Raw genomic sequence first — 19,719 nt, 5'->3', positions numbered from 1 at the left:
GGGACATTTTATTAATTCTTTTACTTTTCTAATGTGACAAAGTCAAAATCAAATTAAAACTCCCAACTAATTAAGTTGTGTCTTCGTTATTTTTGAAATTAATGCTTCATATAATAGAATTTGTGGTCCCGGCGGTGGTGCCAACTAGTTGGGAATATACTATATATATGCCATCTTTTTGAGAAATTAACGTACGTAATCATGCATTTAATTAGCTAATATATATATGTTGTCTTAAGGCTCTATTCCGTAAATGAAGTACGTAATTTCATATCACTTTACTATTATTCCCCATTACTAGTATATATTATTCACAAATATTTCATTATTATTCATTCTTTTTTTTATTGCTATTCACAGAATATCTAAAATCATCTCAATATCGAAATGTGATTAACATGAAGTTCATAAATTATATATATTCGCAATCACTAATAGAATTGGACGTTCTAACCAAAAGATTGAACTTTTTCAATTTAATGATATTTATGATCATGATATATAGATCGAGAATGGAAACTTCAAATTGTCACTCGGTACTAATTCCCATTGTTACACTAAAATAATCACAATAATTCTTAATATTGATTGTCTGAATTAATTATTCATAATCCTAATAATATAGTTGTGAGGTTAGATGTTAAATTCATGTGCTTACTTGGATGCATTAAGGACTAAGATCTTTTAGATCGATCAATTAATTATCGGTGTAGAGTGATCACTAGTGTACGTGTGCATGAGACCATGATTTACTAAGATTGATCAACTGATCTTGGAGTTCTTCAATTACTTATTGTTTGGTGATCTATTATAACTTTAAATTAGGGGAATTTGGCCAGTAACCCATATACATGTACTTTGTCCTGTTTGAGATTCGCCCCATGTGAAATACTTTTTAGAAATAATAAATAGTACTTTTCATGCTATGACAAACTTGAAATTTGATCCCTCCATTCCAAATTCCGTCCATTTCATTTAACAAAATACACTTGGCAACAGATATCTAAGACTACAATGCGAAAATTAATCCTATTTTCAAAATTTAATGTAAGCTTAAATAATCATTTATATGAATAGGTTATAGGGATTACATGTTGTAACCCGTTATTTATATGGGTTGTGTTAAAGTTTTAGGGCTTGATCTGAAATTTTAAACGGGTCGTGTTAAAGTTTTAGGACTTTATTTGATATTTTAAAGAGACTGTTTTCGGATTGACCTATATAGTTTAACACTTATAAATTGACATGATATGAATACAATTCGTGAACACAAATTACAAACCCTAACTAATAATTAAAACAGAATAATCCGATTTCAAGGTTTTGACTGCTATTACATTACTCAAATAATGATCGACGTACGTGCACGTTAGGAAGAAGGAATTGTACATGAGAAGATTGAAAAAGTTATTACGGTACTACTCGTATAATGCTTTATATCTGGAAAGTTTACATTATAAGTACGTATATACGTTTGGAAAGTCATTCATCTACAGTACTTGTTTTGCTTTGCAAATGATAACGCATGAGAATTAATGGAACGTCTCATGCATGTTACACGTCCCGGCCTAGCTCTTATTCACTCAATACAAAAACAATCAATTTAATTATGGCATTTTTTAACCAAAAGAAATTAAAAATGAATAGATTTGCTGACAACTTAGTTGACAACACTGCAAAGTTTTCGTATCTGTCCTTGAGAACCCGTGATGGGTTCGATATCTCCCATTCTGACCATAGCAGCAGCAAAATCATTTTTGAAAGTTGAAGGGCTTTTGCTATACTCTGTAACAATGCTGTCTGTGGATCCTCCACTAAATAGTATTTGATCAGATTGGAGAAGACCCTTCTTCTGAATGAGATTCTTAAAGTAATTATTATCGAAAGAATTGGGTGTCACCAAATCCAGCGGTGCTATCTTCTTGTCGTCACTACCTATAGCAAGTGAACACTTGCGCTTTCTAGTGCTAGCAAACCCAACATCGATATCACTTGCATTGTTGTGAATCCTACCGCGGAAGGTCACACATCTTGCTTGTCCTATTGTATGCGATCCTGCAATATTTCGTAGAAAACGCTACTATTTAGTCATGTTGCCCTTGCATGCATTGCATGTTGTGATAATTAAAATTCCCATCCTATATATTATAGAGTAGTTAATTAGGCTCAAACCTGAAAGGGCGACCATGTCTCTTTCACTCAAACCTTTCTCACGAAACAAGGAAGTCAATCTGTCAAGGTCATCCGTAAATTTTGGAAGGTTGGCGTCGGTTAGGCTGAGGCTAGCTGTGGTAGAGTCTCTTCTTCCAAGCTTCACCGTCCATGATGGTCCACCGACCTAATTTTGTTGTATAAGATCAAGTTATTTACTAATACGTCATGAATGCTTTGGATAGAATTAATACTAGTTGAGAAAGGTACTAGCTAGTGACTCACAGCGACAGATGCATCCCGAGCTACAACTGCTAGAATATCTGCGCATGATACAACGCCAGGACAAACGTTCTCCACTTTGGACTTGATTTCATCAATGACTCCATATCCTCTCACTGAACCAGCATTGTTTGGTGCTGTTTTCTCACCCAATATTGAGGAAGTATCATCAAGCAAAATTGATGCATCGCAACCCTATATAAATAAAATGATTCATAATAATTATGTTATCTATTACTCGTGCCCGGAACATGGTATTGAAAACTTAATTTTAAGTGTCTTTCAAGTATTAGATACCTGGACAAAACAATCATGGAAATGAAGCCGAATGAGCGATGCCGCCATTCTTCGCTCACGAGAAACGGCGCTTTTGGTTGCTGTTTGGATCGTGCTAAGTGCTTTCGGACATGTGCTGTCGTAAAATGTAGAGGATAGGTGTGCTTCGCATCGTATGCTTGAGATAAACAAGAATAGAGCAAGAATTAAGCATGCAAAAGTAACAGTAGAAGCCATGTTTTGTTTCTCCACAGATGAAAACCAAGTCTTGTTTCTGATATTGGAGTAAGCAGCTCAATCAAGTCTTGTAAATATGGAGAGTAGCGAGAAGAGAACGCAATGGAGATAAATAAATGAAGATGGGATGTGAAGCACAAGGCTCACATGCAATATATATATAGTGCTAATAAAAGCAAATGAGCAGCCAAGCAAGGTTGTTAATTGCAGTAGTCTCATCTGACGCCTGGCGATTAACGGTCCGATATTTCAGCACAAGGCTCGTACATGTGCAGCCTTCACGAACTGGTCCGCCTACAGTACTTGAAAGAATCAAATTATTTTGGTGGAATGAAATGGTCTGATGTTTCAGCACCGCGTAGGGTTTCCTTCTCACTCTCCTCATAAATACCGACGCCGTAATGCCAAATTGACTTGGTTCAAGTTTAAATAATACATTTTTCATATAATTATATTTTCAGAGGAGAAATGTTATTTTTATAAATTAATTTACAAAAATATTCTTAATTTAAAATATAATTATATAAATAAATTATAAAAATGATTGTATTCCTATATTTTCTAAAAATTTTATCAGTGGCCAAGTACACCTTTCTTTTAATTTTATCTAACTTGGCCTTGATCAGTTTTTACTTAACTTTTTTGACAAAAAGCTACTTTACTTAACTTTTCAAATATTGCCGAGATAATATTTATATTTATCTTGAAAATTAGAAGCTTTAAGGCCAGAATTAAATATTTGAGAGTACTCATGCTAGCTATTGAATTTCTTTTACAAGATCGAAACCCAAGGTTATCATGGAAGATATACTGCATCTACATTTACTTTGTTGATTATATAAAATAAATTTACAAACTATTTATAATGTGGTTTTATAAAATTTATTTTTATATAATTATTCTGTGAATAAAATATTTTTCTTAATTAAATATTCAACACAGATCATAGGACTCTCATGTACGTCGGTTAAGGATTAGTACTCTTAAGACCAGCATGGCTACACCCATTCGTTTCTAAAATTATTTGTTGTCAGAACCCGATCGGTTTTGACCAAACCGGTCGGGACAATTTATTAATTCTTTTACTTTTCTAATGTGACAAAGTCAAAATCAAAAGTCTCAACTAATTAAGTTGTCTTCGTTATTTTTGAAATTAATGCTTCATTTATACTATCGTTCAAAGTTAAAATTAATTATGAGTAATGTTACATACAGTCACTTTTACGTACTCTCTGTGCACTCCACTGATATGATTGGCTGGATTAATTTTTTTTTAATACACAACCAATCATATCACTGGAGTGCACAAAGGAGTCCACAAAAATGACTGTGCATAGAATTTTTGATTAATTATATATAATAGAATTTGTGGTCCCGTTGTGCCGATCGACTAGTTGGGAATATTAAATACTCAAAAATTCTATATACAGTTATTTTTATATATTTATTTATTCAAAAATTCTATATACATTCAAAAATTCATTTATTCTTGAATGTCTGTCTTCTGGTCCAAATCTAATCGCTGGAACCTCTATGTTGAGGTTGAAGAAGTCCTCTTGGAGAAGTTTGGCCCAAAAAGTGTCCAAAGTCGTATGTGGCCGTGTCTTTCATCTTCCTTCCCCCCTTTGCTTTAGGCCACCTCAACCATCATTTATGTTTGCTCCCCTCTTTTGCTCCTAATACTCTAACACATTGCCTTCCCTTGTCCTTTTTCTTTCCCCTTTCCCTCTCTCTTTCTTTGTCTTCGAGTGATGATCCTTTAATAGGCTGGGCCTTGAGAATCATTTTGGACCTAGTGTATTTTACCCCCTCATAGTTGCCCACGATTTTTAAGGGCAATTTTCTCCAAAAAAGAAGACCTTGAAAATCTTCAAAGGTAAAATATGCAATCGAACTGATTTGCCCAAGTCCACAGAGAAATAAATTTTGGAAGCTAGTCCTCATTCATTCATTCCCCTCACGTTAATGGTAAATATTTCCGACCTTGGGATTAGGTGGGAGATGGGCTCGACTGCATTAACTATAAGCATGGGGCTCGGCTTACTAAGACAAGCAGGAGATGGGCTCGACCGTGTAAGGTCCAAGTGTGACGTTCCAAACTCCCACGTACAGTCACGTGAAAATCGAGACGTCAGGATGATAACAACACAGATCACACATCCCATTGCTAAGTGCCAAGTGTGTGCACAAGCGAAAGTGTACAATAAAAATAACTCAGGAAAATAATAAAGTTAGTCGACTAAGTACCCGAATTTGTTTAAATACAAATTTGCTTAAAAACAAGCGTACTAAAAATATTACAAATAACCAGTAAAAATATAATGCAAATTAAAAGTAATAACTAAAATCGAGAAATAAGTCACAACCCACAAGAGAGTGATTCTCGATCACTCCTCTGGTGGAGCTGTATCCTAAGGCTCAACCTCCTCTCCTGTACCAAAATCTACTGTACTAAAGATAGTACCGCAGATAAGTAATAAACCAAACAAACCTCAAAATAAAAATACATTAAGCAACAACAATATGTATGAATGTGATGTCATATGCATGAGGCCCGAAAATTCATATTTTTCACGTACACCAAAATCCCATTTTAGCCCAAAAATCCAATCTCTCCATTTTTATAGAAAATGGCTTGCTAATCAAACCATCAGAGCATTGTAGGCGGGAATCACAGGTGAGACTTTATCACCATCCCTACAAGTGCACCGTAGGCTGGAATCGCAGGCAGAACTCTGCCACTGTCCCTGCTTATCACCATCCCTACAAGTCCGTCTGTAGGAGGGAATCGCAGGCAGGACCTTACAGAGCTATAAAATAATTTTCAGAGGATCAATAAGCTGCAAAAGGTAGTGGAAAAGCAACATAACGGTGCAAATGTACTAAGGTCGTGGGTCTCAAAATACCCAATTTTGAATGGGGATAAACTAAGACTTGGAATTGATAGAAAAGAGTTCAAAGATGTTGGTGAAGCTAGTGGAAGTGGTGGTTGGTCGTGGGTGGCGGTGAAAATGGCAGTGGAAGTAAAAAATAGCCCAATTAGATTTTAGTTCGCGGTGATTGCTCCGACGACGGATCGAAACTAAAAATGAGTGGGTTAGGTCGGCAAGAGGCCGGTGATGAAGCAGTGAAGAATTGGTGACATGAGGTGGCGCAACGACCGTGGGTCTTGAAGGGCTTCGTGGTGGCAAACGGTGGAGAGTCAGGGGCTAACCTTGGTGGAGGATGATGGCCAGTGGGAGGCAAAGCTGTGGTGGTGGTGGTGGTGGTGCCGAATGGTGGCACATGGTGGTGCAGTGAATGTAAGTCCACTCTGGCTATACATGGCCAAGAGAGAGAAAGAGGGAGTGTGCGGGGTGGTGGCCAGCATGGGTGAGCTTGCTGGTGTGAAGGGAATGTGGTGGGCCGGAGTGGGCGCTGTCGCCAAACGGTGGCACGGGGCTAGGTTATGGAAGGTTGAACAGATGGAAGAGAAAAAGGGGAGGGGGAGGCTCGTGCACAGGAAGAAATGTAGGGGAGGAAGAAGGAAAAAAGAAAGAAATAGAAAAGAAGAAGAAAAAAAAGAAAAAAAAAAAGAAAAGGAAGTGAAAAGAAATGAGATTCAACATTTTCAACTCAAGGTTTCAAAACTGATCAAACAAAAATAAATTTTAAAACAACGAGTTAAATAAAATAATTTAAACATAGTGACTTAATAAAATAATAAAATTCAACAATAAACTGCTTTAAAATAAGGAACATTTTAAATGTAAAACAATAATTAATATTAAGAAAGCACATAAAAATAATTTTTGCAACTTAAAAATCATAAAATAATATTACAAAAATCACTAATTATAATAATTTGAATAAAATCACTCAATAAAAATATACGTAAAATGGAAATATCACACCAAGTGTGGAGCTTGGATTAGCGAGATAAGCAGGATATATGCTTGACCACATAGAGTGTGAGCATAAGGCTCACCTTGGCAAGGTGAGCAGAAGAGCCACTCGACCGCATAAAATGCAAACACATAGCTCGGTTATGGCAGGAGATGTACTCGACCGTGTAGAGTACGAGCACGTAGCTCGGCTATGGCCAGAGATGGACTCTACTACGTATAGTGCGAGCACTTAGCTCAGCTATGGTGGGAGATGTACTCAACCACGTAGAGTGAAAGTGCTTACCTTGGCAATAGTGGGAGATGTACTTGACTGCGTAGAGTGAGTGCGTAGCTCGGCTTAGCGAAATATGCAGGAGATAGACTCGACAACATAGAGTGCGAGCATAGGGCTCGTCTTGGTGAGGTGAGTGAGAGACAGGCTTGACCACGTAAAATGCGAGCACATAGCTCGGCTATGGTGAGAGATGCACTCTACCGTGTAGAGTATGAAAGCGTAACTTGACTACGGCAGGAGATTTACTTTATCGCATAAAGTGTAAGTAATTAGCTTGGCTATGGCGAGAGACATACTTGATTGCATAAGGTGTGAGTGCATAGCTCGGTTATGACGAGAGATAATCTCAACTGCATGGGGCGCAAGCACGGAGCTCAACTTAGCGTGTAGCTTGGCATTGACAGGAGATTATCTCAACTGTGTGGGGTGCAAGCACGTAACTTAGTTTTGGCAAGAGATGCACTGGACCGCGCAAGATGCGAGCACGAAGTTCGGATATGATAGGAGATTCACTTGATTGCGTAAGAAGCGAGCGTGAAGCTTGCCTATGGCCGGAGATGCACTCAACCGTGTAAGATGCGAGTGCATAGCTTGGTTTTGGCAGGAGTTGATCAAAGCCCAAAGTCCATTGATGGGCATGGGTTGGCCGAAATTTAGAAAACATTAAGTGAATATTTGATTCAATTAATATCTAATTGATCCTAGCCCTTATACAAATACTGCAATCTATGCATAATTTGTTAATATTAGAAAGCTCTGTTATTTTATTTGTGAAAATGCCAAACTTACTATAAATTTTATCATAGAAGTCTTATAAATTATGTGATTAATGAGTGACACTGAGCCAATGTAATTATATCCTGCAATGCTCTTTCTTATTTTATTGAAATAATAATTTTTCTATATATTATTTATTTGGATATTGATCATAAAATATTTTATACTCAATCCAGTTGTAATGTTGAATGATTATATATAGTTCTCTATATATAATATATGAGATTATATTAATCAGGTCAAAATAAATAGATAACTCAACTCTTCATATTTATATGAAACTTGTTCAACCATTTGAAATGGGTTAAAAGGGTCGTGTTCAAATTAATCAAATAAAAATTAATTATTAAAAAGATTATATGGGCCTTATGATGTCATCTATTATTTATATAAGTCGTTATAAATGTAGTATCTACCCCGTTATTTTAAACAAGTCTAAGATCCCTACCGTAAGCTATATTATATATATATATACTTAATGTAGGAGCACTGATCAAATTAAAAAGGCTTTATATGCCTGGAAAGTTTACACTTTACATTATAAAGTACGTGCGTTTGGAAAGTCATTCATCTACAGTACTTGTTTTGCTTTGCAAATGACAACACACAAGCTAGCATTGGAACTTCTCGTGTTACACGTCCCGGCCTAGCTCTTATTTACTCAACACAAAAACAATCAATTTCATCATGCCATTTTTTTACCAAACGAAATGAAAAAGTGAATAGATTTGCTGACAACTTAGTTGACAACACTGCAAAGTTTTCGTATCTGTCCTTGAGAACCCGTGATGGGTTCGATATCTCCCATTCTAACCATAGCAGCAGCAAAATCATTTTTGAAAGTTGAAGGGCTTTTGCTATACTCTGTAACAATGCTGTCTGTGGATCCTCCACTAAATAGTATTTGATCAGATTGGAGAAGACCCTTCTTCTGAATTAGATTCTTGAAGTAATTATTATCAAAAGAATTGGGTGTCACCAAATCAAGCGGTGCTATCTTCTCGTCGTCACTACCTATAGCAAGTGAACACTTGCGCTTTCTAGTGCTAGCAAACCCAGCATCGATATCACTTGCATTGTTGTGAATCCTACCGCGGAAGGTCACACATCTTGCTTGTCCTATTGTATGCGATCCTGCAATATTTCATCGGAAACGCTACTATTTAGTCCTGTTGCCCTTGCATGCATGTTGTTGTGATATTAAAATTCCCATTATATTATAGAGTAGTTAATTAGGCTCAAACCTGAAAGGGCGACCATATCTCTTTCACTCAAACCTTTCTCACGAAACAAAGAAGTCAACCTGCCAAGGCCATCAGTGAACTTTGGAAGGTTGGCGTCGGTTAGGCTGAGGCTTGCTGTCGTAGAGTCTCTTCTTCCAAGCTTCACCGTCCATGATGGTCCTCCGACCTGTTTTTGTTGTAGAAAACATCAAGTTATTTACTAATACGTCATGAATGCTTTGGAGAGAATCAATACTAGTTGAGAAAGGTACTAGCTAGCGACTCACAGCAACAGATGCATCCCGGGCTACAACTGCTAGAATATCTGCACACGATACAACACCAGGACAAACGTTCTCCACTTTAGACTTGATGTCATCAATGACCTCGTATCCTCTCACTGAACCAGCATTATTTAGTGCTGTCTTCTCCCCCAATATTGAGGGAGTATCATCAAGCAAAATTGATGCATCGCAACCCTACATGAATAACATGATTCATAATAATTATGTTATCTATTACTCGTGCCCGGAATACAGTATGGAAAACTTAATTTAAGTGTCTTGAAAGTTTTACATACCTGGACAAAACAATCATGGAAATGAAGCCGAATGAGCGATGCTGCCATTCTTCGCTCACGAGAAACGGCGCTTCTAGTGGCTGTTCGGATCGTGCCAAGTGCTTTCGGACATTTGTTGTCATAAAATGTAGAGGATAGCTGTGCTTCGCATGGCATGCTTGAGATAAACAAGAATACAGCAAGAATGAAGCATGCGCAGGAAACAGTAGAAGCCATGTTCGATGATCTGTTTCTTCACAGATGAAAACCGTAATAGTCTAGTTTCTAATAGTGCTGGAGCAGACAGCTCAATTATAGAAATTGAATGGAGATCAGTACCGAGAGGAGATGATCAACGTATTGTAGCTAAATATTTCAAGATGGGATGTGAAGCACAAGGCTGATCTTATTGTATATATAGTGGTAATAATTAAAGCAAACCATGAGCCGCCTTGTTACAGTCTCATCTGACGCCTACATATGAACCAAACAACTCAAAGCTGGAGTTGTACAGCCTCCATGCATGAAATGGTCAGCTAGCGTAAGTTGATTTTCTCTACAATTAATTAATGTCCCATACGTACGACGTACGATTGTTTTATTAGAAATAAATATATATCAAATCTTGGTGACATGGCTACAGGATAAATATTAAATGGTCTGATATTTCAGCACCGCGTAAGGTTTCGTTCCCACCCTCATAAATACCGTAACGCCGATCGAATTGACCTTCATTTATTATTCAAGTTTTATTAGTCAAAGGTTTACCCTTCTTTTTATTATTTTACCAAAACAATATATATATATATATATGTTGAAGTCACCGCCAAAAACTCTCTAATACGATAACTCATCATTATTATTATTATTATAAAAACTATATTGTTGTCTGATCCAGTCTATTTGTCATTTACTATGTGCAAGCTACTAATTATAGTACTTGAACGCGTTTATAAATAAAAAATAAAAAAAGAATTGATCGAAGATTGAGAAAACCATTAGTACTCATTGATTCATGACTTTTGCAAGTAATTGATAGCATTTTTGTATTTTCTGTAAGGTTTCTTGTTATGTTTATATATGAATTAAAATTTATTATAAATTCAGTACTCTAAACTTCAATTCGTGGATTATTTGTGGTACCTATTCATTCTACGAGGGTATTGTTTATCTATGCCTGCATTGAGGGCAAGAAATGGTGGAAAATCACGATTCAACCTATCTCATTTCAATCACAGGATATGTAAGTAAAAGGGTCGATCGAGAAATTACATCCGGCCATGACTTGAAGAACCCATCTACATTATGTGTTCTCCAAAGTATAGCTGTCGGCAACGGTAATGTTTTAGAGAGGAACAAACTTCTCTTTGTCCCTATTAAGCAAATAATAAAATTCAGTGGGCGATTCTATTATATTTTTTGACCCATCTCATTATGAGCTCAAAATAATTAATATAAAGTACTTTATATATGCTAGTACACAATAAATACAACAAGAAATAGATGGATCATGGCCGCCTGATCAGATCATCTAGCTAGAATAATCAACTCTCGTTAAATTTATCTCAAATGAATATATATTTTATATTTTAATTATAGAGATTATGGTGTAGTCGGTCTTGAAGACTAATATTATTCCCTCCCACAATGCTAAATTAAATATATATATATATATATATATGACTACTCAACGTACGTATTATTAATTAAGATATTGGCCTGCCCAATAGGATCTCACTCCTCATGAATATTATATCAAAGTAAAATATAAATTAAATGCCCTATGTGTTCAATATCACCGACTACCTCCAAATTGGAACAACAAAGCTTATGCAAAACAACTAGCAAGAAGAACCAGCACCCCTTTGGAGATTGACTTCAAATCCCTATTCGAGATCAATATCATATAGCATATGCACGTGCAAAGATCCTCATCAACGTTGAACAACCACTTCCCTAAACGCTTCTTGCAGCTCACTGAAACAACTCAAACTTGGGTAGACCAATAAAGATATGAGTGAATCTCGGATCTTTGCTATAGATGTGAAAGATTGGGGCACATTGACATCTCCTGCGCACATGCCATTTTGATTTATCTGAATCTTCAATGGATTATTAGTATTTCGGATCGAAAACGAACCTAAATCAAATTCCCCAGAGAAAAACTATCACTTGCAATGCCGAACTTCACCAGCCCCAGCCAGCCAAGGCCTAAATAGTAGGAGAAGAGATCTTTACCCTCTGGAGAAAGCAACTACATGCTAAGACTTCAAGAGACGCTCTTGAGTAAAAGTAATTTTATCTAATCCACAAAAAAATTATATAAAAACAATCTCATAAACTAATATAACTTTATATAATCCGTTAGATCTACTTTATAATAAAACTATACTTATAATATGACGAACTACATCAAATTATATCTGTTTGTAAGATTAATTTTGTATAATCTATTTATGGTTAAAATATTTTTCAAAGAGAAAATAAGAATGCATGTAGTGCATCTACATTTACTTTGGTCATACATTGCTTTTTCTTTCTTTTCCTGATTTCAAGAAAACTTGAAATAAAAGAATATATTATTTTTTAATAATATAAATAGTTGCATAGCTATTTGAAAATTCAGAGTTGAAAAATGTGACAATGACATAAAAATGTTAAGATTATTAAAGTTGGAAAAGGATATCGATATATATATATATATATATATGGACATCTAGCTCACTACAAGAAAAAGCACTTATTGTGGCAATTTTGAAATCATTGCAAATAAAATTGCCACAAATGACCCTTTTTTCCAACGATTTTCAACTCGCCGCGAGTTTTTAACATCGAACTTCGAATTCCATACTAGGCTTCACTTAAGAAGTTTTTTGCAACAATTTATTTAGTATTAGTAGCGATTCCTTCTGTCACAATATAAAATAACTTGTTGCGACGCTGTAATAATTGTCGGTGGCGCTAAAATTTGAAACCCTTTTATTTCCCCCCAATATATTTCCCCCTAACCCCTTCTCCACTTCAACGAAACCCATCATAGTACTCCATTTTCTTCCACCTACAAATCCTTGGTTACCCTTGTTTGCGATGGCTTGATCTCCATTTGAAGGCTTCACTGTATCAACTCCTCCATTGTTCTTACTAACCAATTTTCAAAGTCCCATTTCCCCATATCCTTATCCCATTCATTCTTGTTTCTCCATTTTCACCTACTTGCAAATCCACCCATCGGTTATGATATCCCGTATTTTAGTGTATTTTAATTGAATGATTATTTTATTTAATTTACAGATTGATTCTCTTAAATTTAGCCCTCCAGTGCGCTCACTACAACAAAAATAGGTTTTAGTGATAGATGAAACTGTCACAAGAAATGCAAAAAACGTCACGAAATATATTTAGTGACGGTTTCTGACCGTCACAACAACTGTCACGTAATGTGCGTCACGGATTACATTTGGTGACAGTTTACTGTACAAGCGTCACTAAAAATATTTTTAGTGACGGTTGGAGATGTGCCGTTTGAAATAACGTTCGAACGTATAATTTTCTGTGATGGTTAGAATCCGTCACAGAATATAACGTTCGAACTTAAAATTATATGTTCGAACGTAAAAAGGAGGAGCTGACATCCGAACGAGAAAAGCTAACGTTAGTTGATTATAGTTCGGACGTATAATGTAAACGTTCGAACGTTTATACGTGCGAACGTTACGTTCGAATCTCGAATCCAACGAAAATGAAATAATGTCCGAACGTTTGTATCATGACATTCGGACGTTAATTCGAATGTTAAGTGAGTAGAGTTCGAACGTAAAGTGTACGTTCGGATGTTGTAACGTTAAACTTTTTTGAAATTCGAATGCTTTTTTAAATTGGGTTAAACGTTCGAACGTTTTGTTACTATTTTGTAAGGTTACGTTCGAACGTATTTTCGAACGTTTAATACTGTTGAAACGTATTTTTTTTACATTCGAACGTACATATCAGAAATGCTAAACTCATCCACTTAATAAACAAACCAATTGTTTCACATTACAGTACATATTTCACAACCAATATTGTTTGAAACTGTTTTCAAATTAGATGTAAAAAACGTAATACAGAAATAAGATTCATTTCTTTTTCTTTCCTCGCCCAGCACGATTCTGTTGCAATGACATAACACGCTCCATTTGCAGCATCATCTCCCGCTGCACTTGCTCTTGGACCTCACTATGGATTCTTTCCTCATGTTCTCTTTGTTGGTCCTGCAAACGCGTCTCTAAATAAGACTGTCGCTCTAAGAGGGACTCCAACTCTTGCTGTCTAGACCTCATATACTCATTCTCGCGTCGTGCAGCTTCTAAATCTTTGGTAAGATTATTAATTTGTGATGTCGATGAGGTTGAGGAAGATGAACCGGAATGCTTGAAAGATCGTCCCAAACCTCTTGCAATACTAGAGTTGGGCCCAAGCACCTGTGAAAAAATGTCCAAGTCACTAGGAGAGGAATCCCCAGAAGCTGACTGCATCTCCATCATTTTTCCCTGCAGTTTGAGAGATCAAAACACACAATAAGTAACATATTAAAAGAAATACAAATAAAAAATAATTTAATCACATGTTACATAATTTATTCAACAAAAGGAACACCGCTTACATAATTAATTGCAGCTGCAGGATCCATCCACTCACTATGCTCATTAGTGTGAGCAGCAGCATAGACATGAATGAGGGAAAAGTTTTCAGGATCATCACGTTTCTAAGAAAATGACATTAGCAATTTGAAAAAGACAATATTAGTACTTATATAAAAGAATAATAAGAAAAAATATGAATTATTACGTTTATTAATTACCATTTTTTCAGCAAGACGATGGAATGATCTTGAACCAGCACGATGGTGAATAGTCAGAGCAGATCTATTATTTGCATTTGTAGAACTTAAGTGCTACAAAAATAATTCTCACCGTTAATTGTAATATATGTAGATACATATAATATAAACAACAAATATAAATGTAAATAATTATAGAAAATAATTCTAGAATACCTGATATTCTGGAGAGGCAAAAAGATCACAACACTTTATCCAGTTATCTAATTTCATCTGCAGGAAAGGGGACTGTGCAGCCTCTTCAAACGTCTCAAATTTCTTGAAATGGTCGTGACATCGTCCCTTGTGACGTTGGAATAGTGTAGCCATTAACTCATTCACAGTTCTCAAATCCTCGCTACGACCAAAGTCGAGGTCAAATTCATCCTAATTATAAATTAGGAACGTTAAAAATATAATAAACTAATGTAGGTGAAAAAAATGATATAGTAAGTAAACTCACCAGCACACGACTCCGAATGTGTTCCTTAATCTCATTCGGCACATCTCTCCAGGAGCGCACATAAAATGGAGCGTAAGCTCGAATTACTGTGCCAATATAGGAGGAAAGCGCTGCTGCACTATCATTCACTCCTCCAGTGGAATTATCAGGAATTGTGATTTTCAATTTACCATGCCTTCGATTTTTCTCAAGTGAGATGCCGCGTGTATAGCCACGACCGCGACGAGCCAATTGTTCATCAACTAATAGATGATAGTATAATTTTGAAGGTTATATATAATATTTATTGAAACAAACATCTTCAAGTATATATAGTATTAACGTAAACATTCCTTACCGGTAGGTGTCGACTGTGCATCGTTCTCTGTAATGTTAACTTCATCTTCGGGAACAGACTCCTCAGGTGGGGAGTCCTCAATGGGTTCAGGACTTGGACTCGGTGGAGGAGGCACATTTCTCCTTTGTCTTTTTGGCGGCATACTTGGAAATGATTATATATAACAAAAAAATATTATTAGAATAAATTTATATTTATTATAAAATTCTATAATGGCTGTATATGAATAAACTTTTTAGTACTTTTAGTCTTCATCTTCGGATGTATTTTCCATGTTTGTTTCAGAATGTCTCTGTATAACATCTTCGTCATCATCATCAAACTCTTGTTCGTCATCCTTATCCACTTCCCCCCCGGATTCTTGTTCGTCTTCTTCTTCTGACTCTTCTTCTGTACTTTTCTCACTTTCTTCAATTGAGTGATAATTTAATGAAGACGGGTCGAGATGGATGAGTGGGACGTCATCTCTACATAAGGGGAGCAACTCGAGTGCACCGAGGTCAACAAATAAGTTAATACCCCCTCCTCCATCTTCCTGGTAGGCCTCTACATTTAGAGTGTCATCTTCATCTCCACTATTATCGTAATCTGCACTCGTTCCTACTTCATATATATTTCGAGGGACAAATTTTTGTACAACTCGCCAAGTTATCTCTCCACTATCTTCATCAGCACTTTTCATTGGATCAATCAAGTAATAGATTTGAGTAGCTTGACAAGCCAGTACGAATGGATCATCTTCGTACCATTTAGATGCAGTATTGACACTCGTAAAATGATTATCCCTATATATCGAATCCCGACCACCGCCTAGATCCCACCAATCACATTTGAAGACATATGTTATAGACCCACCCAGATATTTCAATCCGATAATATCACGAATGACACCATAATAATCAATATCATCTGTTCCATGACTCCCCTCGACCAAGACACCACAGTTTTGAGTTTTTCTATTACGTTCACGGTCCAGAGTATGGAATCTATAACCTCGAACTGTGCATGCAATGTATTGAAGTGCTCTGTTTGATGGACCACGGGCCAATGCATACAATTCAAAAGAGACTGATTCGGGATCACGAGCACGTTGTTCCAATATCTAACAATTTAAATAATGTCATTTATTAAATATTAGCTAGAGTTTAAACTTTCATCATGTAACATATAGTATAGAGTTTAGTTCATACACGTTGTTCAAACCATCTAGAAAATTCTGACTCGTGTCTTGCCACTATATCCTCGACGCCTTCCATCTTAAGTTTGTCCATGTGCTCACTGTATAGTATATATTATCATATTATTTTACATAACAATAGTTAAAGTTGTATATAATCTTTAGAATTATTTAAACCTTGTACAACGACATACCTGAGATAGTGATCAATCTCCTGACAATTATTTAGTACGTACCACCGAACTTTACCCAACTCTGTATCAAGTAAATCGTAACCCGTTTGTGCACCCAAAGGTCGTACATTCTGAGAAAACACTGATAGCTCACGAGAAGGCGGAGCAGCAAGATCAGCATTTCGTTCTTGACGAATAAATCGTGTCTCAACACCACGAAGATATAAAGAGCAAAATGTTAACCATTCATCGTGTATATAGGCCTCTGCTATTGAACCCTCAGCTCTGGCTTTATTCCCAACAGTGCGCTTCAGTCGACCTAAATATCTTTCAACTGGATACATCCAACGGAACTGTACTGGTCCACCCAACATGATCTCCCAAGGTAAATGTATTGCTAAATGGACCATGACATCAAAAAATGACGGTGGAAAGATTTGCTCAAATTTACATAGTATAGTAGCAATGTCTTCTTCCAGTTTCTGCAGCATATCTCGCTTCACTACCCGAGCACACAAATCCTTAAAAAACATACACAGTTCAGTTATGGCAACACGTACAGGAGATGTTAGCTTCCCACGAATTCCCACCGGTAATAACTTCTGTAAAAATACGTGACAGTCATGACTTTTCAATCCACCAATTTTCCAGTCATCATGACTTACGCATCTACTGATATTTGAAGCATAACCATCTGGCAACTTCACACCTTGCAACCATTTGCAGAAGTCCATCCTCTCCTCCCTTGTCATTGTAAAACATGCATGCGGCATGACCACCCTCTCACCATCCACTCGTAAATGCAAATTATGTTTAATTCTCATTCTCTCAAGATCTTTCCTTGTCTTAATCGTATCTTTCGTCTTTTTATTGATGCTCATCAATGTACCCAGTATATTATCACAAATATTCTTCTCAATATGCATTACATCCAAACTATGTCGCAACATGCAGGACGACCAATACGGCAACTCAAAAAAAATACTACGCTTTGTCCAATTCAATTCTGCTATGCCTCGTTTTCTCTTGTTCTTTCCCCGACCTTTGCCAAAATTGTTCGCTGCCACATGTACCAATTGTTCCAGGATCTCTTCCCCAGACAACTCATTTGGCGCAATTCTATCTTCTACGCGTCCATCAAACTTAGCGGATTCTGTTCTCCATGCATGATTAGTTGGTAGATAACGTCGATGACCCATGAAACACAACTTTTGAGAATGTTTTAACCACTCACTAGTAGTTTCTTTATTACACGTCGGACACGCTAACTTTTCTTTAGTACTCCAGCCAGAAAGATTCCCATATGCCGGAAAGTCATTTATCGTCCACATTACCGCAGCATGCATCTGAAAAGTTGTTGATGTGGATGCATCATAAGTTCTGACGCCTGCTTCCCATAACTCTTTCAACTCTTCAATCAACGGCTGCAAATATACGTCAATGTCATTCCCAGGTGATCTCGGGCCGGGGATAAGCAAAGTTAACAAAAAGTTGGGCGCCTTCATGCACCTCCATGGTGGAAGATTGTACGGAATCAACACTACAGGCCAAGTGCTATAACTTGTACTCATATTTCCAAAAGGGTTGAATCCATCAGTTGTGAGTCCGAGACGCACGTTCCTTGCTTCTATCCCAAACTCTGGATACTGATTATCGAAAGATTGCCACGCAAGTGAGTCAGCAGGGTGCCTCATAAATCCATCATTTTGAACTCTTTTCTCTTTGTGCCACTTCATATCGTGAGCTATTTTCTTACACATGTATAATCTTTGCAACCGGGGTTTCAATGGGAAATATCGCAATACTTTAACCGGAACGCTTTTCTTATCCTTCCACCTCGACTCTCCGCATACAGGACATGCTTGTTTCTCCTCGTTCTCATTCCAAAATAAAACACAATCATTCTTGCACGCATGTATGGACTTATACTCAAATCCTAATCCCTTTCTCAACTGTTTCGCTTCATAAAAGTTCTTCGGCAATGCAGATCCTTCGGGAAGCACTTCATTAAATAAGTCTAATACCATGTTAATTGCTTTGGTTGACATTCCACACAATGATTTTATGTGAAGCAACCGCACAATAAATGACATTTTAGAATGTTTTGTACAACCTGGATAAAGCTCATGCTTTGCATCTTCCCACATTTCTGGAAAATTATCTGAATCATTCCGTCGCCCACTTGAGCCATTGTCGTCAACCTCATCCATAAACATCCCAGCTCCAATGTCACTCAACATCTCCTCCATCTCATCTCGCTCATAATCATCATCCACGTTGTGCAAATTTTCCCGCTGACTGAATAAGTCATCCGCTGATTCAGCATACGGCTCACCATGCAGTACCCATCGAGTATAGCCCAAATCCGTACCATTCACAAATATATGACTTTCAGCTTCATCCAATCCGATCGCACACAAATTTTTACAACCTCGACATGGACACTTAATGTAACCACGACTATCAGCAGACGCCTTTGCAAAATCAATGAAAGCCCTTACTCCACGCGCATAGGGTATGTAATCTTTTCCAAGTCTATCGCGTAGACACATCCAACTTTTATCCATTTCTAAAAACATCTAATTTTTTAGTAATTAAGGTAAAGTTAAATACACATGCATGTCATGATACATCATGTTCAAAGTACTCTTTCTCAAGGTAGTTGGTCCTATCCCATTCGAGATTATATTCTCCATATTGCACAATTCCCGTCACTCTACTACTTTGAATGTTAGTAAAAATTTCGGCAGCACTTCCCCATAGTTCTCCAAGTATACATGTTCACATATAGGGATTATGACCCTAAGAACAGTATACCCAAAGAACAAATGAGGAAGACACCGAAATTTCATACTAAACGTTCAAAGTATGAATAACGTTTATGTGCAATACAGATAATATAATCTCAAACTGTCCACACTGGACAATTCAAGAATTAATGTACACCTAAATGTACACTAATTCCCAAACGGGTCTAAGGTTATTTATGCAATGTTATACAATATCTAACAAAAAAGTCAACAATAAATTAGCGCACATTGTTTG

At 36.7% G+C, this 19,719-nt stretch overlaps 2 protein-coding genes across 2 annotated transcripts; both read right to left on the bottom strand.

Moving 5' to 3' along the window:
• Window positions 1-1,398: 1,398 nt before the first annotated feature.
• On the bottom strand, window positions 1,399-3,048 carry LOC122311501 (lignin-forming anionic peroxidase-like). Its single transcript, XM_043126076.1, has 4 exons — window positions 2,731-3,048; window positions 2,437-2,628; window positions 2,173-2,338; window positions 1,399-2,055 (listed from the first exon to the last, which is right to left on the bottom strand). The coding sequence occupies exons 1-4, from the start codon at window positions 2,944-2,946 to the stop codon at window positions 1,661-1,663; spliced, it is 969 nt and encodes a 322-aa protein (XP_042982010.1). The 5' UTR covers window positions 2,947-3,048; the 3' UTR covers window positions 1,399-1,660.
• Window positions 3,049-8,365: 5,317 nt separating this feature from the next.
• LOC122311396 (lignin-forming anionic peroxidase-like) lies at window positions 8,366-10,037 on the bottom strand. Its single transcript, XM_043125948.1, has 4 exons — window positions 9,688-10,037; window positions 9,395-9,586; window positions 9,129-9,294; window positions 8,366-9,018 (listed from the first exon to the last, which is right to left on the bottom strand). The coding sequence occupies exons 1-4, from the start codon at window positions 9,901-9,903 to the stop codon at window positions 8,624-8,626; spliced, it is 969 nt and encodes a 322-aa protein (XP_042981882.1). The 5' UTR covers window positions 9,904-10,037; the 3' UTR covers window positions 8,366-8,623.
• Between the last annotated feature and the right edge of the window lie 9,682 nt (window positions 10,038-19,719).

The sequence above is a fragment of the Carya illinoinensis genome, chromosome 5, assembly GCF_018687715.1.
Source record: "Carya illinoinensis cultivar Pawnee chromosome 5, C.illinoinensisPawnee_v1, whole genome shotgun sequence".
Taxonomy (NCBI): domain Eukaryota; kingdom Viridiplantae; phylum Streptophyta; class Magnoliopsida; order Fagales; family Juglandaceae; genus Carya; species Carya illinoinensis.
The sequence above is the reverse complement of the archived record's forward strand: the minus strand, read 5'-3'. Positions and strand labels throughout refer to the sequence as shown.